The sequence below is a fragment of the Cyclopterus lumpus genome, chromosome 6 (genome assembly GCF_009769545.1).
Source record: "Cyclopterus lumpus isolate fCycLum1 chromosome 6, fCycLum1.pri, whole genome shotgun sequence".
NCBI lineage: Eukaryota > Metazoa > Chordata > Actinopteri > Perciformes > Cyclopteridae > Cyclopterus > Cyclopterus lumpus.
The window spans coordinates 18231358-18257415 of NC_046971.1; the positions used below are offsets into that span (position 1 = coordinate 18231358).

Here is a 26058-nt window from a genome sequence, read left to right on the forward strand (position 1 = left end):
ACAACTCAGGCAACAGCTTGGCCTCCTTACCGTAACGTTAGGACCCCGTTCTGTTTACCTTCGACACGAGGGGGGTAACGCTAACGATGGCTGCGGTAACATTAACCCATTTGGCGCCAGAGTAGCAAACAATGTTTCACTTTAGTTTTTGTTCCCCCTAATATTACCGTAAGTTAAAATAATATACTTAAAGTCGGTCCATAACGTTAAACCTTTCTACAAGCCGAGGAAGCCTGGAAGGTTAAGCTACAAGCTATTGACGTTAGCTAGTTAAAGTACATTAACATTAGTTAGCTAACAGCTAGCTAGTCAATTTGCATGAGTTAGGTTCGACTTCTGGTGGCCACAAACGTACAAGAAAGTCAACCAAGAAAAGCATGTGGTGCATCACGCATTTATCTTGATAGCAGCATCCAGTTAGATAATTATTTTCACTTAAATGATTCTACTAATGTTAACCTAGCCTTAATGGTAGGCAACATTGAGCTAACGTTAGCAGCAGTAGGACTCATTAGGTAAGACACAGCAGACAGCCTTAACGTTAGCTAACTACTTTTCCTAGTGGCAATTAAATCCTGTTGAAGTAAAAATACAACACAGCAATGAATTTAAAATGTGTACTTACTGAAAAAAGAGCGCTTTGGGAACCCGACAGCAGGAGATACGGCACAGCTTTCAAAATGGAAGAAATTCACACCGAAAGGGGGCCATGCTATCTAAATGTGTATCTAAGTCCTTCCCTTAATCATAGTGTGACAATTTAATAACACTAGCACACTAAAATGTACTCAAAACTGGAGAGTAACTGGATCAACTTCAACATAAATTGATTGAAAGTTTAATATAACCTTTGAAAACAACCATAGTAGGGGTAGCCTACTCTTAAATAAATAAAAAAAGATTGTATATATAATTGTTATATAACCTTTTAAGGATCTGCTTTAATAACAGTTATAATATTGTGAACTTATGAATAGAATCATTGAATTTGAGCTGACTTTCATCATACAACATCAACATCATGCTGCTGCTGTTAACAAAATCAAAGTGTGCAATTTCAGATGCGTTGTCATAGATAATTTGGTTGATCAGTCAGCCCGTTATTGTTATGGATGTGTGGTGTGGAGGACCCAAACGCACGCTCACGCAGCAGTTTTCAAACTCAAAGTGAGGACTTTATTCTCCTAAAATGCAAGGGGAAAAACAGCAAAGAATAAAACAAACAAAACAACCACCAGAATTGTCCAGCGAATCCAGAAGACTCTCTTCCTTTGCTGGAGTCGGGAGGGCAACTCGACCGGACTCGGCATAAACTAGGTGTTTCCAACAGCCGGTAAGGAACCAGACTGGTGACCGGAATGATGTGACAAGTGGTCCTTAAATCAGCTGGCAGCACTTAGTGCAACCCAGCTGAGCCAAAGGAGAGGGGCGTGGTAGGGGGCGGAAACCGGGAGTGGAGACTAGGCTGACAAAAGCAAAACATTAAGCACATGGCACACAACAACAAAACAGACAGGAGGGGGAAAACAGGGGAGCACACACTTAAAGCAGACAGGGATCCTAACAGTTATGTGCAGTTAAAACCTGTTTGTTTTCTTTATCTCTATCAGTAGTCAAGTCATCAAGAAAATTGTTAAACTGAATTAAGCTTCTTTCCAGTATAAGGACATTTAGACTGTCAAATGCCAAATTGACAAAGTAAAGTATTTTAGTGCAGTAAAAATCCACCCAGGGGTTTGGCTGTTGTGTAGCTTTCTATTACGTAACTCTTCTTTCCATACATATTTATTGAATTAGGTTATCATTCACATTCATGAAATGAGGCCTTCCCTTTAGTAATGTAGACTATATTGCTTACTTTGGCTTTAACATGGCCTACGTATCATAGAACATTGTTGCTTCATTACCAGATTTGTTTATTTTGTAAAGCTTCGTTTGGTGCAAGGAATTCCTTTTAACCTTAGTCTGAACAGACCAATTTGTGTCTTATTTTGGTTTAAATTATTTTGAGCCCAGAAGACTGAATTGTACATTAAAAACATTTCTCTTATGTGAGTAGATAGATGGTAGAAAATGCCTTGCTTACAAAACCTGGAGGTGAGGACGTCCTTGAAGAGTACACCTCCAAAAATTGGTTGAAGCGCCGCAACCCGTAGACAGCTTGTCAACATATTGGCTAGCCATATGACTGAAATTAAGTGTTTCTTTAACGAATTGTAAAATTTTAAACCATTTCAGACTGAAAGATTTATATTAAGGAATGTCGATTATTTTCAGAATGCGTGGTATAAAATTAACAAAGGTGGGGCCCTATAGTCATTAGTGAGGCATTCTAATTTAATGTTTTATTTTCATCTTTACCCTAAAGGAGGATTCCTTCCCGTAAACAGAAGGAGAAGTTCGCCCTGGGAATCATTACACTCTTTCCTTCGCTAAAGGATCCCTTTTCTCCAATTGGCTATGTAAGTTTTAAAAAAGTATTATTTACAGACTAGAGTTTTGGGGTTTTCTTCAAAACACCAATAGAATAGATATACAAACAAAACACAGAACATATTATATATATTTGATGGACATTGTTAAAAGGTTAATTTAAGAAATGATGTAAAATCGACTTACTTAGACTGCAAAAAATAAGTGTAAAAGCAGTACATTTACTGAATTCTGCTGGTTACCTTGGATATCTGCACCACATTTCATGGCATTCCATCCAAATATTTGCATATTCTGGAACACGGTGATCAAAGGCACAGAACTTATAGCACTAGAACACTCAGTTAGTTCCCTTAGATATACTGCAGTCTTGAAGCAACAAGCACTAGAAAGGTGTTAGAAAGGTCTTCAGCAGTCTTCTTATAATGGGCAAAATATTAGGAAAGCTCTTCAAAGCTGAGGAGAAGGACGTCATCCCTGGAGAAGTAAATAGAGAAGAGACTGAAGATGGGGAAAGCCGACAGAGGGGGGAAAGCAGGCAACTGGACCCCATCTCCTGTGAGGATATTAGTGTCGTCCCTGGACGACTAAAAAGGAAACAAACGGAAGATGGGGAAAGCCTACAGAGGGAGAAAAGCAAGAGACTGGTCCCCATCCCCTGTGATAATGAGTTGAAATCCAACTCAAAGGATATTAGTGTCGTCCCTAGACGACTAAAGAGAAAACAAATGGAAGCTGGAGAAAGCCTACAGAGGGAGAAAAGCAAGAGACTGGACCCCATCCCCTGTGACAATGAGTTGAAATCCAACTCAAAGGATATTAGTGTCGTCCCTAGACGACTAAAGAGAAAACGAAGGGAAGATGGGGAAAGCCTACAGAGGGAGAACAGCAAGAAACTGGTCCCCATCCCCTGTGACAATGAGTTACTGTCCAGCTCAAAGGACATTAGTGTCGTCCCTAGACGACTAAAGAGAAAACAAAGGGAAGATGGGGAAAGCCTACAGAGGGAGGAAAGCAAGAGACTGGTCCCCATCCCCTGTGACAATGAGTTACCTTCCAGCTCAAAGGACATTAGTGTCGTCCCCAGACGACTAAAGAGAAAACAAACGGAAGCTGGGGAAAGCCTACAGAGGGAGAAAAGCAAGAGACTGGACCCCATCAACTGTGATAATGAGTTAACATCCAACTCAAAGGATATTAGTGTTGTGCCTAGACGACTAAAGAGAAAACAAACGGAAGCTGGGGAAAGCCTACAGAGGGAGAAAAGCAAGAGACTGGACCCCATCCCCTGTGACGATGAGTTGCCATCCAGCTCAGAGGACACTGGTAAGCTATATCCCCATATTTTAACTATTATTCATCTATAAATGATTTAAGAGACATCGAATGATCGTTTGTTGTTTTCGTTTGTGTTGTGAATGTCAGTAAATTCATGTTTCATGTTTTTTCTCTCATCTCTAGAAAGCAGAAACGCACCCGAGGCGGCTCTGAGCGAGAGAAGCGCTAAGAGGAAGTCGGTCGCCGATGACGGACCGGTTCAGAAGGAGATCAAGTTTCTAGACCCGTCAGCCATGTTTAAGGCCAAGTACCAACTGCAGCAGAAACTTGGCCAAGGAGGATTTGGATGCGTGTATGCTGGCTATCGCAGAGAGGATAATCTGCCTGTAAGTTTTTCACATGTTCTTTCACACACATACAGACACACACACACAGTACGGTCAGGAAGTGTAACCAAAAAGTCTTGTTTGTATATCCCGTAGGTCGCCATCAAGCATGTTAACATAGACGAAGGGCTCTTCCTTCACCAAGATAGTGATGGGAACCTGATGCCCATGGAGATCGCGGTCCTATACAAACTAGGAGTCGAATCAGAGCGGCATTCAGCACACATTGACCTACTGGACTGGTACGTTGTGGACAAGGATCTGATCCTGGTGCTGGAGAGACCGATGCCGGCCGTAGACCTCAGCCACTACGTTGACGACAAAGGAGGCTTCTTGAAGGAAAAGGAAGCTAAGGTAAGCTGCTGTAGTCATCTCAGAGTCACAGCCATTAAAACATGTCCAAGCATCTCTGATCCCTCAACTCTCTCTTTTTTGTCTTTCAGATTATAATTACGCAGTTGGTGAATGCAGCCATTGACCTCCAGGAGAAGCACATTTTCCACCGGGACATCAAGCCGGAAAATCTCCTTATTGAGACCTGCATGAACGCTCTGCGAGTTCGCGTCATCGACTTCGGTCTGAGCTGCTTCGGCGGAGAAAACGACGCCTATGACACCTTTTATGGTAAGAAGTCCAGTTTTACTCCTGCTCTTTATTAACTTTACTCATCGGTGACTTTTACATTGAAACAAAGCTCTTCCTCCTCCTCACTGTCTTTTTATTATGTCTGTATATTTTAGGTACTCACTTCCCCCCAGAGTGGTTCAGTCGGCAGGAGTACAAAGCGGGACCCTCGACAGTATACCAGATCGGAGTGGTCCTGTTCTTCATGCGACACAAGGTGGCATCTCCACCGGCGATGACCCTTCTGGACCTGAAGGAGACTAGATGGCTTTCCGAAAGTAAGAAAAACATAAACACAAAAATCTGTTCATTCGAGTTCACGTTGCGATGGATCACAGGACCTCACCCTTTCTTCTCCTTTCTCTACAGATGGCAAAGATTTCTTTGAGGCGTGTATATGTGCGGACCCGGATATTCGTTTCACCCTGGAGCAACTGAGGAATCACCCGTGGCTGAGATAGTATCACACACACACACACACACACATCTTAATTTACAGTTAAACCCTTACGCCCTTCACTTATTCCTCATACGTCTGACAATCAATTTTTACCCCCTGTCATCGTAACACCAGCCGCGCAGATCAGCTGGTCCACTCTATTCAATAAGCACAAGGAAACAATGATATGGTTAGCCTATCATCTTGCTGCTGTCAAATTTAAATGTGACTGTCTCTCTACCGTCAGTTCATTCATGTTGCTGTTATGCACAATTCATGCCGCTAAAATGCGCGCTCCGCATTCATTTCTTTCAAGGTGAAGACAATAATCACAACGTCGCACCCGGATCTTCTCCTCGATAATATAAATATGGGCAGACTGCGGCCAGGAGCCTAGTCGCTGCCCAAACCGTAACATTGTTCAATCTCTGGCATTTCCCTGTTCGACGGGAGAAGAATTACCGTAAATCCCGTAATAGCGGCGGGCCTCAAATAATCTCTCTACTATAAAGGCTGGTCCCATCATTTCCAGTCAAGATGACTCAAAAGATCTGATCAATACACAATTCAGCCAATCACATATTCAGCTAATTACTCACATTCAGGTATTCTACTACTAAATGTGAATCTCTAAAATGCCCGCTCCACATTCATTTAACTTCAAGCGTTCATCATTCAAGGTGAAGACAATAATCACAACGTCGCACCCGGATCTTCTCCTCGATAATATAAATATGGGCAGACTGCGGCCAGGAGCCTAGTCGCTGCCCAAACCGTAACATTGTTCAATCTCTGGCATTTCCCTGTTCGACGGGAGAAACATTACCTTAAATCCCATTATAGCAGCGAGCCTCAAATAATCTCTCTACTATAAAGGCTGGTCCCATCATTTCCAGTCAAGATGACTCAAAAGATCTGATCAATACACAATTCAGCCAATCACGTATTCAGCTAATTATTATAAAATATGGGCAGACTGCGGCCAGGAGCCTAGTCGCTGCCCAAACCGTAACATTGTTCAATATGTGGCATTTCCTTGTTCGACGAGAGAAACATTACCTTAAATTCTGTAATAGCGGCGGGCCTCAAATAATGACTCAAAAGATCTGATCAATACACAATTCAGCCAATCACATATTCAGCTAATTACTCACATTCAGGTATTCTACTACTAAATGTGAATCTCTAAAATGCCCGCTCCACATTCATTTAACTTCAAGCGTTCATCATTCAAGGTGAAGACATTAATCAGCATGTCACACCCAGATCTTCTCCTCGATATAATATAAATATGGGCAGACTGCGGCCAGGAGCCTAGTCGCTGCCCAAACCGTAACATTGTTCAATCTCTGGCATTTCCCTGTTCGACGGGAGAAACATTACCTTAAATCCCATTATAGCGGCGAGCCTCAAATAATCTCTCTACTATAAAGGCTGGTCCCGTCAAAGATGATTTAAAAGATCTGATCAATATACCTTTAAGCTTTTATACCTACGGTCTTTTGATTTGACCAAAATTATAATGCATTGAATTTATATAGCGCTTTTCATGATACTCAAAGACACTTCACATAATTATAACATCCTCAAAGCTAAAAATAAATAAATAAGAATAACTAAAATACAGGTCAAACAAATAAAACAAATAGGGACTTTCTGAGTCGCTCGGACCCTAATAAAAAACAAACACATTAAAAGCAGTTCTGAACAGGTGGGTTTTGATTTGCGATTTGAATGAGGAAAGATCAGTGCAGTCTCGGATGAGTTTGGGGAGAGAGTTCCAGAGGGAGGGGGCAGATATAGAGAAGGCTCTGTCCCCCCACGTCCGGTGCTTGGTCCTATGTGGGATGGACAGGAGATTGTCATCAGAGGAGCGGAGCCGACGAGATGGAGTGTGGTGGTGGAGCAGGTCGGTGAGGTAGGAGGGGGCCTGATTATGGAGGGCTTTGTGAGTGAGGAGCAGGATTTTGTATTGGATCCGTTGTGGGACGGGGAGCCAGTGAAGGTTCTGGAGAACTGGGGTGATGTGATCACGGGAGCGGGAGTGGGTGAGCAGGCGATCAGCAGAGTTCTGGATGTATTGGAGTTTGTTTAGGATTTTGGAAGATGTGCCATAAAGAATACTATTGCAATAGTCAATTCTGGAGATGATGAAGGCGTGGATTCGAGGCAGGAGAGAAGGATGTTGTGATTGATGGTGTCGAAGGCTGCAGTGAGATCCAGGAGAAGGAGAATATTGAGGTGGCCAGAGTCTGAGGAGAGGAGGAGGTCATTGGTGACTTTGAGAAGGGCTGTTTCAGAACATTGCTTTAAAAAAAAAAAAAAACGTGAAAAATCGAGGCTGCCATCAAGCGGCCATCTTGTTAGTTGAAAATTATAAACTGATCTGATTAAGAACATAGATTGCGGCAAAAACTCGTACGGTATTATTAATAAACGTTTTAAGAACAATAGGTCCTTAATACCAGTACCACAAATACGATACTGATATATTTATCCATAATAGTAATAAATAAAACTTCTGTATGGTTCCCTTTTTACCAGCTTGTTCCTGCCCAGCCTTTTGAACACTTAACAAATGGCATTAATATTAGTATTAATACAGCAAGATATTGATGAATACTGTCTCCCCTTGCAGTCAATGCGTGCAGACAGCATGACATGGAGCGGAACAGTGCGTCCGCTCTGATCGCGCGCTATTTTAATCAAGCATTGATTAAAAGAATATGCAAAATCATATTGCTTTTAACGTACGGGTACCGAGGTACCATTTTAGTATCGATACACCGTGCAAAACATTGCAGCAGTAGATGTTGCGGGCCGACATTCAAGCTAACCAGCAAAAACTAGTACGGTAATAATAATAAACATTTTAAGAACAATAGGTCCTCAATACCAGTACCACAAATACGATACTGGTATATTTATCTATAATAGTAATAATTAATATTCCGCCAGTTCCCTATAGAATTCCCTCTTGACCTTCCCCATGCATAGCATTTATGTTCTAACTATTGTCTATTTTTCAGATCCAGGCACAGGCCCATTCGGCAGAGAAAACGACGCCTATGACACCTTTTATGGTAAGAAGTCCAGTTTTACTCCTGCTCTTTATTAACTTTACCCATCGGTGACTTTTACATTGAAACAAAGCTCTTCCTCACTGTCTTTTTATTATGTCTGTATATTTTAGGTACTCACTTCCCCCCAGAGTGGTTCAGTCAGGAGTACAAAGCGGGACCCTCGACAGTATACCAGATCGGAGTGGTCCTGTTCTTCATGTGAGGAGATGACCCTTCTGGAGCTGAAGGAGACCAGTTGGCTTTCCAAAAGTAAGAAAAACATAAACAAAAAAATCTGTTCATTTGAGTTCACGTTGCGATGGATCACAGGACCTCACCTTTTCTTCTCCTTTCTCTACAGATGGCAAATATTTCTTTAAGGGTTGCATGCATGCGGACCCGGATCAGCGTTTCACCCTGGAGCAACTGAGGAATCACCCGTGGCTGAGATAGTATCACACGCACACACACACACACACACACACACACACACACACACACGTCTTAATTTACATTTAAACATAAATTACACTATAGAAAGATAGATGTTTTAATTTGACTAACATTTTATTATTTATGTTCCTACAATTGTCTATTTTACAGATCCAGTCACAGGCCCATCCGTCCGAGGAGAGGGGATCTCTCTTTGAAGTGCCTCTTCCGAGATTTCTTCCCATTTTGGGGAGTTTTTTTCTCGTTTTCTTAGAGAGCTCGGGATGGGTCAGGAGCTGCTGCTGATTTAAAAAAATAATAAAATGTAAAAAAAAAAAGATTAATCTTTTCTTTCGAAATGTTTTACTTTATTATGATTTTTAATCCACTTTAAAAAAATGTTTTAATAAAATACACCTGGAATGTCGGAATCAAAAAGTCAAAAATTGCTGGTGAGCCCAGAGCCACAGCTGTAATCTCAGTAGAGATATTTCCAGATATTTCTTATTTCTTATTGTACGACATGGACTTTATCAAAATGTTAAATTCATATCAAGCCATTTTTCTGCTGACAGGATAAGTTGTTGCTGCATAAAATAACAAAAGAAACGGTCAAGTTAGACCAGCAGATACGAAACGGTCACCTTAGACCAAGAATTAAGAAACAGGTCACGTTAGACCAGGAGGTACAAAACGATCACGTTAGACCAGCCTCATCAGTGTAACCGATAATTGATGCAACGTGTGCGATATTAAGAGAGGTGGTTGTCGTTGAGAGAAATGTTAACGTGTTAAAACACGGTGCGTTTCTGCTGTATTGTGTTTTAATCGTCATATCAACAAAACCACAATGCGTGTGAACGTTGAAGCTATGCTTCATGAATCCTGTGTGAATGAAACGGCTTCTTGCTATCGTCAGTGGTGGTCGTGGACACAGAGTCCAAGTCCAGCTGCTCTTATCTCTTATAAACGCAATAAAAGCCATAAAAATGTTTTTTAAAAAGTAACATACATTTTGGGAAATGATGGGAGGGTGGGGGGTTGGAGACACACAGAGAGAGCACAGGGGGGTACATACTTCCTTCCTTCATTTGCCTCCTTTCCTGGCTTCCTTCCTTCATTCCTTCCTTCCTTCCTTCCTTCCTTCCTTCATTGCCTCCTTTCCTGGCTTTTTCCGAAGCAGTGCAGGCTCTATGAGCATGGCTGCTTCGCATAGCCACACCGAACTAGAAAAAGCATGTCCTTCAGAAAATGCATTGGAATGCTAAAATCTGAAGTTTGAAGCCGAAATATATAAAACAACAGCTGAAAATGGCTGAAAACAGCTGAAAATACCAAAAAGTGAAACTTCCTGCTAAAAAGCGTCAAAGCACAAAAACATTGACCTGAATTGCTGACAATCCTTGTAGTGGAAATGTATAACAGTAAATAATGGAAGCAAAACTCTATTATCTAAATAATCAAAGATATGAATCACAATCCAAGAAATGAGAGAGAGGGAAAAAGTCAGACAGAAGAGAGAAAAAGAATAAAAACAGAGAGAGAGGGAGAAACCAGGGCACCAGGGTGAAGGGTAGTCCTTGGTCCTCTTCTCTTCTCTCTGTACACAACTCTCTCGGCTCTGTCATTCGCTCGCATGGCTTCTACCACAGCTACGCTGACGACACCCAATTGATCCTTTCGTTTCCACAATCTGAAACACAGGTAGCAGCACGAATCTCTGCCTGTCTGACTGACATCTCTCAGTGGATGTCCGCACACCACCTGAAAATTAACCCGGACAAGACTGAACTTCTCTTCCTTCCAGAAAAAGGCTCTCCCACCCACGACCTAACTATTAACTTCAACAACTCAGTGTTGGCTCCGACTCCGACTGCCAGGAACCTCGGTGTGACACTCGATAGTCAACTCTCCCTGACTGCCAACATTACCGCAACAACACGCTCCTGTAGGTACATGCTGTACAACATCAGGAGAATACGACCCCTTCTCACTCAGAAGGCGGCACAGGTTCTGGTCCAGGCTCTGGTCATCTCACGGCTAGACTATTGCAACTCCCTCCTGGCAGGTCTACCTGCTAATGCCATTCGACCTCTACAGCTCATCCAGAATGCAGCTGCTCGACTGGTCTTCAACCTCCCGAAATTTACCCACACCACTCCGCTCCTCCGCGACCTTCACTGGTTACCGGTGGCCGCCTGCATCCGCTTCAAAACATTGGTACTTGCGTACCGTGCTGCGAACAGATCGGGTCCGGTCAACATCCAGGACATGGTCAAACCGTACACCCCAGCCCGTTCACTTCGCTCGGCTTCTGCCAATCGGCTTGTAGCTCCTTCACTTCGGGCTAAACATTCAATAAAGTCACGACTGTTTGCTGTGCTGGCTCCTCATTGGTGGAACGAGCTCCCCATTGACATCAGGACAGCAGAAAGTCTCTACATCTTCCGTCGCAAACTAAAAACACATCTTTTTCGACTATACCTTGATTAGGGAAGGTAGCGCCATAGTAGCACTTTAGTAGCACTTAAATGGCTCTTACTGATAGCACTTTGTAGTTTAATTTTATTGAAGAAATTGTACTTGCTTGATTCTTGTTGTTCTGAGTTTGGACTCATGGTTTAATGCACTTACTGTAAGTCGCTTTGGATAAAAGCGTCAGCTAAATGACATGTAATGTAGTGTAATGTAGACGAGATCTTAACACTGGGAGTGGATGTTCTACAAAACCATTTAAAACCCTGTCAAATCACCAACATATTATTATCAATAGAGAGGAAAGACTGAGCCGAATGCGCTGTTTCTCCTCTGATCTCTCTATTTAAAGACACAAACACACGCGCGTGCACACACGTGCATATAGGCATACACAGTCAGCAGCATGTTGTGTCTGTGTGGTCCACAATGTCATAGAGCACCTTGTTAACCTCTTGGTATACTGCATGCTCAAAACATCATAGCATTGTTTATTAAGGCTGCTCACATAGCATTTATCTTTTTATTTACAGGCCAAAGAAAAGAACCCTCTCAATCATTTTCCAAACAGCACTTTGAACAGGTAAGATGTATTCCAAAGAATTTAACATTAAGACAGGAAATTTGTGCAATAGAATTAGGCATGTTTTTGTAAATGAAAACCATTTTAATTATTTAAGGTAGCAAAGATGTCTTGTAAAGGACCTTTGCCTGGCCGAGGACAAAAGCAAAATGTATTATATTATTTAAAGAACCAACCACTGTCATAACAGCCAGAACAATTTATAGAAACAACAGGGCAACAGACAGGACACAGAGAGAGATATGGAGAGATATGGACAGCTCCTGGGCTGGAATGGCAACAAGGAAACATAAGGTATACATTTTTTTTGGCAGGTGTGGCTTGACTACATCTGTTGCTTGTATTGATGCATGCATATATTGTGTCATACATGAGGCAAACTATGCATGTTGTATCTGAAGTTTGTTACAGTATACTTACAGTATTAATGAAAACAAAATATGGTATGTTTTTCCATTTTGTTTTTGGTTCATTTTCAATAGGTGACAGGAGCCAAAGAATTTCAGAGGCTTGCTGCCGTCGCCAAGCTGGTCCTGGTGTTGCCCCATTCAAATGCAGATGCTGAGAGGGTGTTTTCAGTTGTGGGACTAAATAAAACAAAGACCAGAAATAGCCTGGCATTGGATGGCACCCTGTCCTCCATCATGGCCATAAAGATGGCCGACCTGGAGCCCTGCTTCAGATGGGCGCCCCCCTCAGCGGTCATCAAGTCCTCCAAGAAGGCCACAGGCCAGTACAACCTTGCCCACAAATCGTAAAAAATTCTGATCTCTGATACCTCATTTTTTGTTAATTTATTTATGTGTTGAACCATTGTTTTGGTTAAAAAGGCTACTGCACTTTATTTGTTTCACTTTTTTGTTTCGTAATGAAAAATATTTCTCCCTAACAAATCTTGTGTCATTTTTTGCTTTTTTGCTCTTAAGAATACAATTATTAACAATATAGGTTAGGTTTCAGTTAAGAATTAGTTGAATACCATTGTAGTCAAAATGTCAATCAACCTACCTTGGTCAAATCTTAAACACAGGTCTATTAATTGGGCTATATTGTGGTACATAGACAGTCATTGAGGCACAAGGTTTTCTGGTTGAATGTTAAGTTCAGGTATTGCACATATTTAGCATACCACCCAAAAATCCACTAGAATGCATGAAATAACATCTACTTAAACCAACATGTCCTGGAGGCGGACCACCATGTGTTTGCTTCACAGAATGTAACCAATGTCGTCCATTTCCAGTAGGCCGCGCCTATCAACGACTATGGGCCCCACAAACCCCCAGAATGCAGCGCACAACATCGGCACAACGCCAAATTAATTCCAATTTCCTGATATTTGAGCCATCAACGTGTGTGGCTGCGTGCGCGGCAACATTTTGGTCACCCCTGACAAAATCTCACTCCAAGGTTTTTTGAAAAGTTGGCAGCTCTACAACCATGTTAACTTAAGTTTGACATATATTTTTTTATGACGGCTCAAATGGTTCCGTCTTCACTGCGTGTTTCTGGACAACTAAAGATGTAACACACAATCTCGCAAACATCCGCTCCAGTTATCATGATTACGAAAGCGTGACTTGTTTTCACCTCGTAACTGCGCCAGTGAATATAGACAGACGCCAGCGAGCAGATGGCCTCGTTTGGATGGCTTATTTAGGACCTCGACTGGGACCGTCACGCATCTTCGTCCCCGGTGTGTCCGCCTTCAGACTCCTCGGTACGGTCGGGATGGCCGACATGGGTCTGGCGACCAGTCGTTCCCCGTTGGAGCGGCTCGACTTCGACAACGTCGCCCTAAAGAAACTCCCCGTGGACTCGTCCGAGGAGCTCGGGGTGCGCCAGGTGAAAGGAGCGTGTTTCTCCCGGGTGAAGCTCCAGCCGCTGACCAAGCCCCGGTTCGTGTCCGTGTCGCACGAAGCCCTGGCGCTGCTGGGGCTCAGCGGGGAGGAGGTCGCGAGCGATCCGCTGGGGCCAGAGTATCTCAGCGGATCCAGACTCCTGCCTGGGTCCGAGCCCGCTGCTCACTGCTACTGCGGCCACCAGTTCGGACAGTTCGCCGGGCAGCTGGGCGACGGGGCGGCCTACTACTTGGGGGAGGTGAAGGTGCCCCCCGGACAAGCTCCCGAACTGCTGCGGGAAAACCCGAGCGGTCGGTGGGAGATTCAGGTGAAAGGAGCTGGATTGACCCCTTATTCCAGGTACAAGGGGTTGTTGTTGGTCCAGTGTTAGCTAGAGATATTTTTTCTTATGTTCATTTTGTGAAAGGCACCAGAGATGTGAAACCGTGGAGAAAAGACTATAATCCTTACAAATACTGTAATTCAAAGGAGCAGATGTGGTTGAAGAGTTTTAAAGGGACTGTTGAGCTTGGCCACGGTTGATATGTGCAACTGAATTCTAGTTGGACACCTTTCTTTGTGATGTATCTTTTATTCTATCCCTCCGTAGACAAGCGGATGGCCGTAAGGTCCTGCGCTCCAGCATTAGAGAGTTCCTGTGCAGCGAGGTGATGCACTTCCTGGGTGTCCCCACCACCAGAGCCGGCTCCGTAGTGACCTCTGACAGCAGGGTCGTACGAGATGTCTACTACAGTGGGAATCCTCGCCATGAGAGATGCTCCGTGGTCGTCCGTATTGCTCCCACCTTCCTCAGGTGAGTGCCGATTGTCCCGTCTATCGTGGATGTGTGAGATCCTCAAGATGCACACACATATATAAACACACACACACAGTTGTTTGTCTCAGTTGTGCGCTCTCTGAGCAGGTTTGGATCCTTTGAGATCTTCAAGCGGGCCGACGAGCACACAGGCCGTCAGGGTCCCAGCTATGGACGGGATGAGATCCGAGGTCAGATGATGGATTATGTCATTGAGATGTTTTACCCTGACATCCAGCAGAATCACCCAGATAGGGTGGAGAGGAACGTGGCTTTCTTCAGAGAGGTCAGGGCACATGATTCACACTACATACAAATTTCAGCCAGTGAAATGGCTCTTGAGTAACTAATGACTGTTTTTCTAACATGTACTCGAATCGGCAGGTAACAGATTCACGGTCAGACGTTACAGTTTGGAGCCAAGATCAATTTGGATCCTCTAACCCTCTTAAGCCGACTGCATGTGCTGAGTCACTGTGACATCGGCTCAATTTAAGATTAACACATTAACCAGGCAATTTAAAACTAGATAGAGACTTTAGACATTTTCCTCATCCAATTAGTAGGATTTGCATCATTCATACTCCCCATGGGTTTCGATTCAGATCTTTCTGGAAATGACTGTCGTGTCCCTGTTTGTAGGTGATGCTCCGCACGGCCCGACTCGTGGCTCAGTGGCAGTGTGTGGGTTTCTGCCATGGAGTCCTGAACACAGACAACATGAGCATCCTGGGACTCACGCTGGACTACGGTCCATATGGCTTTATGGACAGGTCAGACATTTGCAGAGTGTTTTGGCCAGTTGCTCCTGATTGATCCAACAGTCATTATGTTGTTCCTTTATGGCTATTTAATATTCATCATCATACAGTAGTAGTAGGTTTAAATGACAGTGAAACCGTCATCATAAAACATGTTGTGGGTACAAAGTCCCCATCACTCATCAGATTATGGAGATGCACCTTTCCTTATCCCTCTCAGCTTTGATCCGGATTTCATTTGCAACGCCTCCGACAACTCCGGCCGATACTCCTACCAGGCCCAGCCAGCTATCTGCAGGTGGAACCTGGTGAAGCTCGCGGAGGCTCTTGCTCCAGAGCTGCCGCCGGACCGGGCTGAGGCCGTGATGGACGAGTACCTGGATCTGTATAACGGCTTCTACCTGGAGAACATGAGGAAGAAGCTGGGCTTATTGAAGAAGGACGAGCCAGAGGATGAGATCCTGATTACGGAGCTGCTGCAGTCCATGCACAACACCGGTGGGATGGATTATAAAGCATGTTCTGTTGCTGATGAGAGAGCATCTCATCTAGTGAGAGGCGAAGAGTTTGAGAATATCATTTGTAGTGAATATATAATTTACTTAGTCATCACTGAGACATCTTAACCCATCGCATCATTGTTGTAACCTTTCCTGTGTCTACTGCAGGAGCTGACTTCACCAACACCTTCCGTAGCTTGAGTCAGATTTCCTGTCCCACTGAGGGGGAAAGTGAAGGAGACGAGGAGCCTGTCAAGAAAGCCACAGACCTCCTGCTGGAGCAGTGCTCCTCCTTAGAGGAGCTCAAGGCTGCAAACAAACTCACTATGGATCCACGGTGAGCTAGCCATGCATGCTGCATGTTTTATAAATGCACTGTGTTTTGTCTATTTGTTACCATCACAGAAAGGAAATATGAATGAAACTCGGTTTAGTTTTATTTGGGGTTTGAGGGATTAGGAATACAATGGTAAAAGCAGCAAGACCTGATTTAGCTGGACGTGTCTTACAATAGCCAAGTCTCTTTAAGGTTTTTTCCCTGCTAGAGATTGCCATGCAATTTAGGATGAAAATACATGCTTTCCAGTAACTTGACCTCTGTCCAGTGCCACTGATGAATCACAAATATTTTTTGACCCACACTATGTTTGTTCCATGATTTTAAAATAGTGTGTCTTGTAAACTAAACCCTTTACTGTAGATATTCATAGTTGCCACAATCATACTATTTGACCACCGTGTAGTCAACTTTTATATGATGAACGAAATAAGTACGGTAATGTTACCATGATTTTAATTGAGCACAATATAGGAACAGCAAAATCATTAGAAAAATATGTTCAGACTGTCCAACACTTTTGTTTTGTTTGGTGTGATGCACGTTGTAGCCTCCGGGTGCCACTAGTGGGGCTTTATGTTATTGGTCTTGCGTATACTACGTGAGTAAAAATCAATGTATAAACAGTACATCAGTGCAAGATGTCCTTAAACAACATTACTTGAGGCTTTGGTGAGTTCAGGGCAGCTTTAATGGCAACACATTTAAACCTGTTATCTGATTTCCTGCCTAAACTTGTATTCCTGTCCATGTAAACATAGTCTGTACACCGGAACCTAATCATGAATTGTTTTGTTCCTCTTGTTACCTCAGATTTTCCGTATTGTCTCGAACAACAGTTAAAACCTGGATTGCCTGCACTGGCAGCGCTGTTCCTCTTCTTCCTCCAACACACCAATAAATCGTATAACCGTTGTGTTTTCTGTCTGCTGATGACAGCGAGCTGGCGATGCTGCACTCTATGGCTCAGAGCAACCCGGCACTGTTCCAGATGATCTCAGACAGGACGACAATTGCGAGGCAGTTAGACAAACTCAGCAAACTGAAAGACCTGATTGAGACCAGCCAGGAAGAGCTGAAAGCCAAACAGGCAGAGGAGTGGAGTCGCTGGATCACACGCTATAGGTGAGATTTAGAGGGGGGGATTCCATGGGGGGGAGGGAGGATTCATGGGCAGATGAAAGGAGGGAGGCAAGATATAGATGTAAAGTGTGTGTGTGTGTGTGTACATATATATATATATATATATATATATATATATATATATATATATTTCTCAAAACTATACGGTTTTGCATATTTTTAGTATCGATACTTCATTAAAATAGCACGCGATCAGAGCGCACTCACTGCTCCGCTCCCTGTCATGCTGCCTGCATGTGTTGACTGCAAGGGGGCGGGGCTGCCCAGCGCTCACTCACAGCGATGATCGCTGGGAAAGCAACATGGCGTCAAGTGCAGGAGCTTTTGCTGACACTGACACACAGACAGTGAAGGAAAGCCCACTGACACACAGACAGTGAAGGAAAGCCCACTGACACACAGACAGTGAAGGAAAGCCCACTGACACACAGAGACCCGTCTGCTAAACGTGTTTCAAAGCCACTCAGACCAGGGAGCAACACGTCAAACATGGCAAAGCACCTTTCAGACAGACTCCCCGAACTTTTCAAAGAATAAACAGGTAATCACATTTGATTATAAACATGCTGCACACCTTAAACTCACCCACATACAGCCTAACACCGTAGCCTTAGCCTAGTTCAACGACCAGCCTATGTGATCATGAGGTCACAATGCACTTGTGTACTAAATGAAACACGATTGATGCAAAATGGCTACATGCTGGTGGAGCCTGAGGGTGGATCTTGAGCTAATTATTTTTATTTTTAGTTCAGGAAAAATAATTCTTCCATGAATTAAAGATAAAATATGAACTCTACAATTGCTCATACTTATGGAAGGAACTATGTAGTCATCTGGTCAGATACGGACAAAAAGCCTACATAGCCGTGTATAATCAATGCTATGATGGCACATGTAGTTTTCATTAATATCTTGCTGTAGGCTAATACTAATATTAATGCCATTTGTTAAGTGTTGGATAAAGCTGGGCAGGAACAAGCTGGTAAAAATGGAACCATACAGATGTATTATTTATTACTATTATAGATAAATATACCAGTATCGTATTTGTGGTATCGAATTCTGGTATCGTGATATTTATGGCAGGTATCGTATCGAAGTTATACTTTTGGTATTGTGACAACCCTATGGCACATATAACAAGAGGGTGGAGGGACTGCATGGCCCGGATAAGAGTTTAGTGGGTGGGTGGTCATGGGTGGAAGTGTGATTTTAAAGGGGGCGGACAGAGAGAAAGAAGAGGAAATGGGGTGTCGAGTGTGCCATTGCTCCACTCCCAGGCTGAGCGTTCTGTGTTATCCCTGCCACAGGAAGCGCCTGGCTCGGGAGCTACAAGGCCAGAGTGATGTGCAGGCTGTGCAGGAGGAGAGGGTGAGGGCGATGGACAGCACCAACCCCCGCGTGGTGCTCAGGAACTACATTGCCCAGAATGCAATTGAGGCTGCTGAGAACGGAGACTTCTCTGAGGTCAGGCTTATACTTTTGTACAACTGAATGTCACGTTACCCTTATCCTAATTTGGACTTGTGTGCCTTTGAGTTTGATAAGTAATTACAATGTTACCTGAATAAGTTTCTACTGCACTTATCTTTTGCATTGAGAGCAATTTTCCTGTGCACTCAAGTTCCACTCGATTCCACTTTTTGTTCTCTTAATTTTTTGACATATAGATCCACCAGCATGTAGCCATTTTGCATTGAAACAAAATATATATATATATATATATCAATACTGCCCTGTTGCAGTGCTTTCACGTCTCACTTCCTCTCTGTGCTGCAGGTCCAGCGAGTCCTCAAGGTTCTGGAGAAGCCTTTTTCTTCGCAGCCGGGTCTGGAGCCGTCTGCATGGGCGGGCGGAGGTGAGGCCACCAAGCAGGGAGAGAGGGATGAAGGAGAGGAACAACAACAGCAAGAGGCGGCCTCTGCACCCACAGCCAGAAATCCAGTTCCCTATGACAGCAGGCCCCCAGCTTGGGCCCATGAAATCTGTGTCACATGATCTTCGTAATCACTTCCTTGTTCGCTTTCCTGCCTAAAATGATGAGAGTTTATTGGTCTTGTGCATTTGTTATGTCCCTTCCATTTAATGTACAACTCTCCATTACTACGGCAGGCAGCGTCGGGGAAGTTAGCATGATGCCCCATAGGCTACCTAGCTAAACCAAAGCAGACAGGCAGTGGGTTGATGTTAGTGGCACAAATGCATATAGATACAAATATGATTTTCAGCATATGTGAAATGTGGTTAATTTCCTCCATTGCCTGACAGTCCTGCTTAAAATTATATCAAAAGTGATTTGATGAGGAAATTGATAGTTGCTGGTTTATTTAAGGTGGATTTCTTTTGGAATTCCTTGAACCCAAGATGCGTTAGAAGAACTGGCACACAACAAAAGGAAGAAAATTACATCCAAAGACATCAGCTCATTCCCTGTCTGCTTGGTGTTTAACTAGCTATTAATGACGATTCAGACAACAAGTCCTCCAGTGACCTGTCTGACTCTGACAAACTGTGAGGTGCCGCCTCAACATATACCAAATAATGTGTGTGTGTGTGTGTGTGTGTGTGTGTGTGTGTGTGTGTGTGTGTGTGTGTGTGTGTGTGTGAGTGTGAGTGAGTGAGAGAAATTATGATGATGATGATTTTGGGCATGTATTTGGATGAAGGAGATTGATTGCACTTAAGCTGCAGTAGATGAACGCACAACACTGTTTTTTTTCTCCTATAATATAAGACATGGCCTTTTGCATCTGTAGTAGCACCTCTTTATAGGCATAGAGCCGCAACCATAATTGACCACTTTTGTTACCTAACATGTACAATAAGCAGCGATACTACTCTACAGTGGACCTGGAGTCGAGCAAAGGGGGAACTGTGTGTTTATATTTGGCTGTTTTAGTCGGTTTGTGAATGTGTAAACCTCTTAGGGAAAGATTTGTTTTGTCTGTGGTGCCTCGACCTTTGGATTAGTTGTCAAAACCAGGCTGTTAAAACTGGACATTTGCACAAAAAGTGGCGGAATTGACATTAAACAATATTGTTTCAACGTTTTATTTTTCCTTAATAAATATGGACCATATGGTTGATCTCTACCTAATAAACTGAGCGGTTGATAGACGTCATGTCCTCTTTGTGCCACGTGCATACCTACCAGAGCTGCCTTCTCCACTCATGAACTAAACTCCACCTCCACATTTCTTTGTTGCCTAACATCACTCCACTCTGATAACATACATGACTTTAAGCTCTTTGTGTAAATGCCATGTAGGCCGCGCTGATACAATCTGACACTGTCAGCTTCTTTGGGACACTCCGGTGTCCTTGACTCCCGAAACAGCCTGGTCTCCCTAACCACGCAGGTGTGTATGCAGCCCAGGCTCATGTCCCAGCAAGTCTCACATATTTGCTTCCCCTACTTCTCAAAGCACAGAGGAACACGCAGTACACGTTGCCATTTAAAGGCAAGCGCTTATTGCCAACTCTTTAATAAAGTTGCTTTCCAAACTGCGCACAGCGACCTATGCATGTAGTCACGCCGTCAGTTTAGTTTCGTATTTCTCACATTCCAGTCTCCTTTTCACCTTTTAATTGTAGGCCTCCCGCGGGACTCGGGAGTGGCTTTTTTTTGTGACCTCAGGGTGCGCCCTGAGCGGCTGACGCGCAGAGCTGCGCAATGATCGAGGGTGAGCGCATAGGTGGGATCTGGAACAATGGGTGTGTAGCGACGAAAGAGACGCAACAACCAAAGAGAGAGCTTCTCCTACACGTTTGATTGGATTTTTAATGAATAGGATGTCCAAGCGAGTCCGACCCGGTTATTACCGCCAGGACGTCAACAAAACCTCATGGGAAGTACCGGAGCGGTACCGGGAGCTGAAGCAGGTGGGGACGGGGGCTTACGGGACGGTGTGGTAAGTGGGTTTCTGCCAAACTGGGAGAAGATATGTTCTACTGGTACTACTGGTACAGCGGGTGTTATGGGGAGCGCGGGGACAAAGAACGCGACGGGACAGATGGTGCCGCAGCCAAACAAAAGAAAAAGTGTGTGTGTGTGTGTGTGTGTGTGTGTGTGTGTGTGTGTGCGCGCTACGCTGAACGCATGCTGCTTCACTTCCTTATATGATGGAGACACTCGCAGCCATCGCGTCCACACAGTCATCCATGACATCGCGTTATGTCGCGCGCATGGGTGGCTCCGTGATAAATGGGTGCGCTCACCCAAGTTTACCGAAGACGAACAATGAGGAGCAGCTTTGTCAAGCAACCGTGTGCGTCTCGCAGCATGCGGAACCCTTTGTTATTAACTCGGTGGGCGGGTACTAAAGTGCCCGGATCGACTCAACGCGACTTCATAACACATGAACAACTCTGAGAAATTGTGCTCGGATACGAAGTGGAGATGGAGCCGCCTGCTACAGCCGTCACTGCTGGAGTCCAGGCGGGGACGGACCGGGACGTACCGAGTAGAGGGGAGGGGCTGCGTGGGGGGTGAACACCGGTGTGGGGCTTATTGTGAACATTCCTGATCGAAGCTGATCTTCTGATGTATTCTCGCCCTCAGCTCAGCTGTGGACTCCAGAACTGGAACCAAAGTGGCAATCAAGAAGCTGTACAGACCTTTCCAGTCGGAGCTCTTCGCTAAGCGGGCCTACAGGGAGCTGAGGCTTCTCAAACACATGAAACATGAAAACGTGAGAGTCAGCATAATCGGTAGTTGTGTGGCCCAGGCCCTCAGGGGTGCGCAGCTATTTCTGATTACATAAGTGCACGTGTGCCGTTCTGATGGAGTTTTGGACAACCAAAGCAGCTTAAAATGTAACTCGAGCATGCTGCATTTAATTGTTAAGAATGGCTACACAAAAGTGTAACGTGGTATATTTCTGTCTGGTGCAGGTGATTGGCCTATTTGATGTTTTCACCGCTGACCTCTCTCTGGACAGATTCCATGACTTGTAAGTGCTCTTTATGCTTCTGCCACTGCAACAGGGCAGTATTGATATATATATATATATATATATATATATATATATATATATATATATATATATATATAATTTTTTTTCTCTTAATGGTTTCAAAGTCGCATCCTGTTGGAAGTTTCCCACTCGTAACGGTTCCTTCTTTTTCCAGTTACCTGGTGATGCCGTTCATGGGGACAGATCTGGGGAAGCTGATGAAGCTGCAGAGGCTGTCTGAAGAGAAAATTCAGTATTTGGTTTATCAGATGCTCAAAGGGCTAAAGGTGGAGCACTCTACTTTGATCGTGGACAATTTATTACTTTACTACTTGAGTTCATGTGCTATGCTAATTAAATCCCTGTTGTATTCTTTTATTACAGTATATCCATTCTGCTGGAATAATTCACAGGGTAAGTTATTTGTTATATTTCCACCATGTATGTGTGAGATAAAGATTACGTGCAAACATTGTTATCTCATTTTAAATGGAGCTGGTGCTTCCTGTTTACGAACTTATGCCCTCCCCCTTTTATTACACTACTGTATTTTAGTTTCCTCTTGCTACTTTGGTACATACTAGGCTCACAGTTGTTTTTTTCACATGGATATTTGCAGGACCTCAAACCAGGAAATCTTGCCATCAACCAAGACTGTGAGCTCAAGGTACAGTGGTACACATCCTGGTAACCCAAACACCAATCATGTGCCTTCATTTAAAGATATTTAATTTGATGGATTTGTGGTTTAAAAAGGGACAACCTACAACTATAAACATCGTTAAAGCATTGCCCAGAATGTCACATCCCAAATGTCTTTTAACCAGACTTGCTTCATCATGATGAGTAAGATGTAGATGCTGTCGTGTCTAACTCAACTGTGTTTCATCTGTCAGATCTTGGACTTTGGTTTGGCGCGGCAAGCAGACATCGAGATGACGGGGTATGTGGTGACCCGCTGGTACAGAGCCCCGGAGGTCATCCTGAGCTGGATGCACTACACGCAGACTGGTAATGAAGAGCTAATTAAAGGAAGGAACTCCCTGACATCTTTCATCGATGTGTGGTCATGTTCAGTGCTCCCCATTAGCACTGCATTAGTTGTCTTAGTGTTCTCACTTGCCCTCAGCTGAGGCCTTCTGCTTCAGCTAGTGATTTACTACATTTCCCAGAATGACCTTTACATCCTCTAGTGAAGAGGCAGTTTAGTTGCTTTGTTTCTTTATTTAAGGATGTCTTGCACATCTTGTTGTTGCGGTGCATTCTAGTCCACCGAGGCAACAGTCAGTCGAGACATTACTCAAAGATAGATGTCTCTGTATGATTGTAAATGTGTTTGAAAAAAACTCAGAATAACTACACAACATGTCTCTGTTTGAAAGTGGCAGTCTTTTTTTTGGTGTTATAAAAAATCGTTGTTACTTTTAGTCAGATGGTAATATCTCGTATTACCCACTAGGTGGTGATCTCTCAACCCTTTTATTGGAGGTACTATTTTTAGGGGATTCAGGCATCTTTAGCTAGGGATCATCTCTATGTGGCTTAAGATTGTAACAACACATCTGAAGTGTTGTTTTCTGCTTCTTTCTCAGTGGATATTTGGTCTGTGGGCTGCATCATGGCGGAGATGCTGCAAGGAAAACCCCTTTTTAAAGGCAGTGACCGTATCCTTTTACCTCACTGACCCGTTCCCTCTGACATGTAACAGAAATTCATAACGCTGAAAGTCATAGGAGTGTAGTTTTTTTTGTTGTTGCAGGATCAAGCAAAACGTCACAATTATCTGAAAGTTTGAACCTGTAAATGAGACTAGGCGCATTTGACCCTTGACACCCGTTCTTCAGACCTAAATCAGCTGACTGAGATCATGAAACTCACAGGAACACCGACCCAGGAATTTGCATCAAAACTAGAATCTGACGACGTGAGTTCAGAACGTGCAGAAACGTATATGTACAATATACACTCCCTGATTTTGTTGTAGCAACAGATCACTCTCCCAAATCTACTGAATTTTAGGAATTGGAAGCTCAATTGGGTTTGCGCTGCATTAAATGGCCTCATTTCTTTTCTTAGGCCAAAGGCTACATCAAAAGCCTTCCAAAAGTGGAGAAGAAAGACCTTCAGAATGTGTTTCCTACAACTAATCCACAAGGTAAGATGTGCCCAGCCTCGCCAATTGATGCATTCTCCGTTTGACGGTCAAACTGAGATTTGACTTTCCGTTTCTCTCGTCAGCCGTGTCCGTGCTGGAGCGCATGTTATTGCTTGATCCGGAGAGCAGGGTAACCGCTGCAGAGGCTCTCACAATGCCTTACTTCTCTGAGTTCAGAGAACTGGAGGAGGAGACGGCAGCACAGCCGTATGACCACTCGTCAGACAACACCGACCAGCCCTTGGACCTGTGGAAACGTAAGGATGAAGGGGAGGAGGAGCTGTGAAGGTGAAAGGAACCCAACATGTTTTAATGATCAGCGCTGTGCTTCTTTCTTTAGGGCACACCTTCACGGAGATCTTGACTTTTAAACCCGTTGTGCCGGATTCCAAGGAAACTGCACTGTAAGACACACACAGTGTTGGTGGTGCAGCGCGGGACCAGAACAAAGTATCATGTCTTTTTTTTTTTTTTATCTTGATGTCAACTGCGAGAACGCTTTGATCACAAAGCTCTCTGAATGCCTGTGGATCCAGTTCACAATTCACTTGATAAGATTTGGATTTGTCATTCAGTGCCAGTAGCTTTCTTCCTGACATTAGCATCAGACCTTTCCATCGTCTCCTACATTGCTGAGGATGATAGTTCAGGTCAGATAATAATATTATTTCATGAGTAACTTGCTTATCAAAGATATATGGGGTGTATTACTTGAGGTACTAAGTTAAATTCACTTCAGTGGTACATATATCTTGTATGATGTTTTTTTTTAAATTTAGACTAGCTGCTTATTTTTTTTGCAATGTTTTGTGAAGTAGCTTCCCCTTAAGTAACTACATTTAAATGGCATTATTGGGATGTGTGTGTGTGTGTGTGTGTGTGTGTCTGTGTGTAGTCTACATGCTCTGACCTCGTTATTTCTCCCAGAGGCCTTAAGAGAACGACAAAACAAAAACACTGCCCAGCTGCTGTTCGTACGAAATCCATCCCAGCAGGTTGTGCACATTGCAACATTCACTTTGTAATTTCACACCAAAAACCGACAAATCGGAGGATGTTGCTTTTTGAAACACAAAACACATTGTCAACGTTGATTTGTGAATCACTCGTGCAGCTTTATCATTAAAAGATTTTCCAACCAAGAAAATTATGCATGTGTTGTTGTAAAAACTTTTCTTCATTCCATTATCCAAACTGCATATTCTATCTAGGCTTGGTGGGGGGGGGCACATTGAGCAAAGGCAGGGTTCCAGACAGGTCGACAGTTTATTGCACATATAGTGACAGACAACCATTCACACATACGGGCACTTTAGAGTCTCTAATTAATCCAAAGCTGCATGTTTTTGGACTGTGGGAGGAAGCTGGAGAACCTGCAGGGAAACTCCACACAGACGGAACCGGGGCTGGGGATCGAACCCTGGCCCCTCTTGCTGTGAGGTGACAGTGCTCTACACAGTACACACTACACCACCGTGCAGCCCTCTGCCCATAGGTACGTGTTAAACCTTAGATTTTGTCTTATGTTGGCTCAATCAACTTTACACGAGATGCAGCAGAGGCAGGATATCTTGATTTTAACTTAATGATAGGAGTCATCAGCAAGCTCCAAAAGGGCTGTATTCTACATTACCCATAATGCAACCAGTAGCAAATGTTGCTTGATTCGTGCTGCCTGGTAAAACCATAAATGACATACCATGACTAATAAACTGACCTGTATGTGTAAAATTGGCATAATTCCCCTCTAAATGACTATTTAATGTTTCATATGAATCCATCTGTTTAAGCAGATGGGGGGCACTTTGTGTTGCTCATACTAACTAACACTAGG

General features: G+C 43.6%; 3 protein-coding genes across 9 annotated transcripts; all 3 read left to right on the forward strand.

Annotated features, from left to right (window-relative positions):
- The first annotated feature begins 69 nt into the window (after positions 1-69).
- On the forward strand, positions 70-8700 carry LOC117732821 (probable serine/threonine-protein kinase MARK-A). Of its 5 annotated transcripts, none has more exons than XM_034536012.1 (8): positions 70-168; positions 1239-1333; positions 2369-3759; positions 3895-4097; positions 4194-4451; positions 4541-4721; positions 4838-4999; positions 5091-7689. In XM_034536012.1, the coding sequence occupies exons 3-8, from the start codon at positions 2859-2861 to the stop codon at positions 5180-5182; spliced, it is 1797 nt and encodes a 598-aa protein (XP_034391903.1). In that variant the 5' UTR covers positions 70-168; positions 1239-1333; positions 2369-2858; the 3' UTR covers positions 5183-7689. The 5 variants fall into 5 exon arrangements, 4 of the variants coding, with proteins under 4 accessions (XP_034391903.1, XP_034391905.1, XP_034391902.1 ...); XR_004609632.1 differs by having other exon boundaries at positions 76-1333; positions 5091-5476; positions 5841-6691; XM_034536014.1 differs by lacking the exons at positions 4838-4999; positions 5091-7689 and adding exons at positions 8354-8492; positions 8584-8700 and having other exon boundaries at positions 76-1333.
- Positions 8701-13093: 4393 nt separating this feature from the next.
- selenoo1 (selenoprotein O1) lies at positions 13094-19681 on the forward strand. 2 transcript variants are annotated; one of them, XM_034535355.1, is made up of 9 exons: positions 13094-13913; positions 14164-14367; positions 14479-14656; positions 15013-15143; positions 15352-15629; positions 15800-15968; positions 16908-17093; positions 18425-18581; positions 18894-19112. In XM_034535355.1, the coding sequence occupies exons 1-9, from the start codon at positions 13360-13362 to the stop codon at positions 19110-19112; spliced, it is 2076 nt and encodes a 691-aa protein (XP_034391246.1). In that variant the 5' UTR covers positions 13094-13359. The 2 variants fall into 2 exon arrangements, with proteins under 2 accessions (XP_034391246.1, XP_034391244.1); XM_034535353.1 differs by having other exon boundaries at positions 13098-13913; positions 18894-19681.
- An 878-nt stretch (positions 19682-20559) lies between these two features.
- mapk12a (mitogen-activated protein kinase 12a) lies at positions 20560-25374 on the forward strand. Of its 2 annotated transcripts, none has more exons than XM_034535497.1 (12): positions 20560-21025; positions 21676-21805; positions 22008-22066; positions 22245-22356; positions 22454-22483; positions 22689-22736; positions 22966-23080; positions 23662-23733; positions 23914-23993; positions 24146-24224; positions 24308-24481; positions 24565-25374. In XM_034535497.1, exons 1-12 carry the CDS (start codon positions 20898-20900, stop codon positions 24630-24632), a joined length of 1095 nt encoding a protein of 364 aa, XP_034391388.1. In that variant the 5' UTR covers positions 20560-20897; the 3' UTR covers positions 24633-25374. The 2 variants fall into 2 exon arrangements, with proteins under 2 accessions (XP_034391388.1, XP_034391389.1); XM_034535498.1 differs by having other exon boundaries at positions 20735-20996.
- The last annotated feature ends 684 nt before the right edge of the window (positions 25375-26058 follow it).

Coding starts and splice junctions, on each gene's coding strand:
- LOC117732821 (XM_034536012.1), top strand. CDS start 2,859: ATGGGCAAAATATTAGGAAAGCTCTTCAAAGCTGAGGAGAAGGACGTC. Junction 4,098..4,193: donor GCAGAGAGGATAATCTGCCT/GTAAGTTTTTCA, acceptor TATATCCCGTAG/GTCGCCATCAAGCATGTTAA. Junction 4,722..4,837: donor CGCCTATGACACCTTTTATG/GTAAGAAGTCCA, acceptor TGTATATTTTAG/GTACTCACTTCCCCCCAGAG.
- selenoo1 (XM_034535355.1), top strand. CDS start 13,360: ATGGCTTATTTAGGACCTCGACTGGGACCGTCACGCATCTTCGTCCCC. Junction 13,914..14,163: donor GGATTGACCCCTTATTCCAG/GTACAAGGGGTT, acceptor ATCCCTCCGTAG/ACAAGCGGATGGCCGTAAGG. Junction 15,144..15,351: donor CCATATGGCTTTATGGACAG/GTCAGACATTTG, acceptor TATCCCTCTCAG/CTTTGATCCGGATTTCATTT.
- mapk12a (XM_034535497.1), top strand. CDS start 20,898: ATGAATAGGATGTCCAAGCGAGTCCGACCCGGTTATTACCGCCAGGAC. Junction 22,357..22,453: donor AGATGCTCAAAGGGCTAAAG/GTGGAGCACTCT, acceptor CTTTTATTACAG/TATATCCATTCTGCTGGAAT. Junction 23,081..23,661: donor GATGCACTACACGCAGACTG/GTAATGAAGAGC, acceptor CTTCTTTCTCAG/TGGATATTTGGTCTGTGGGC.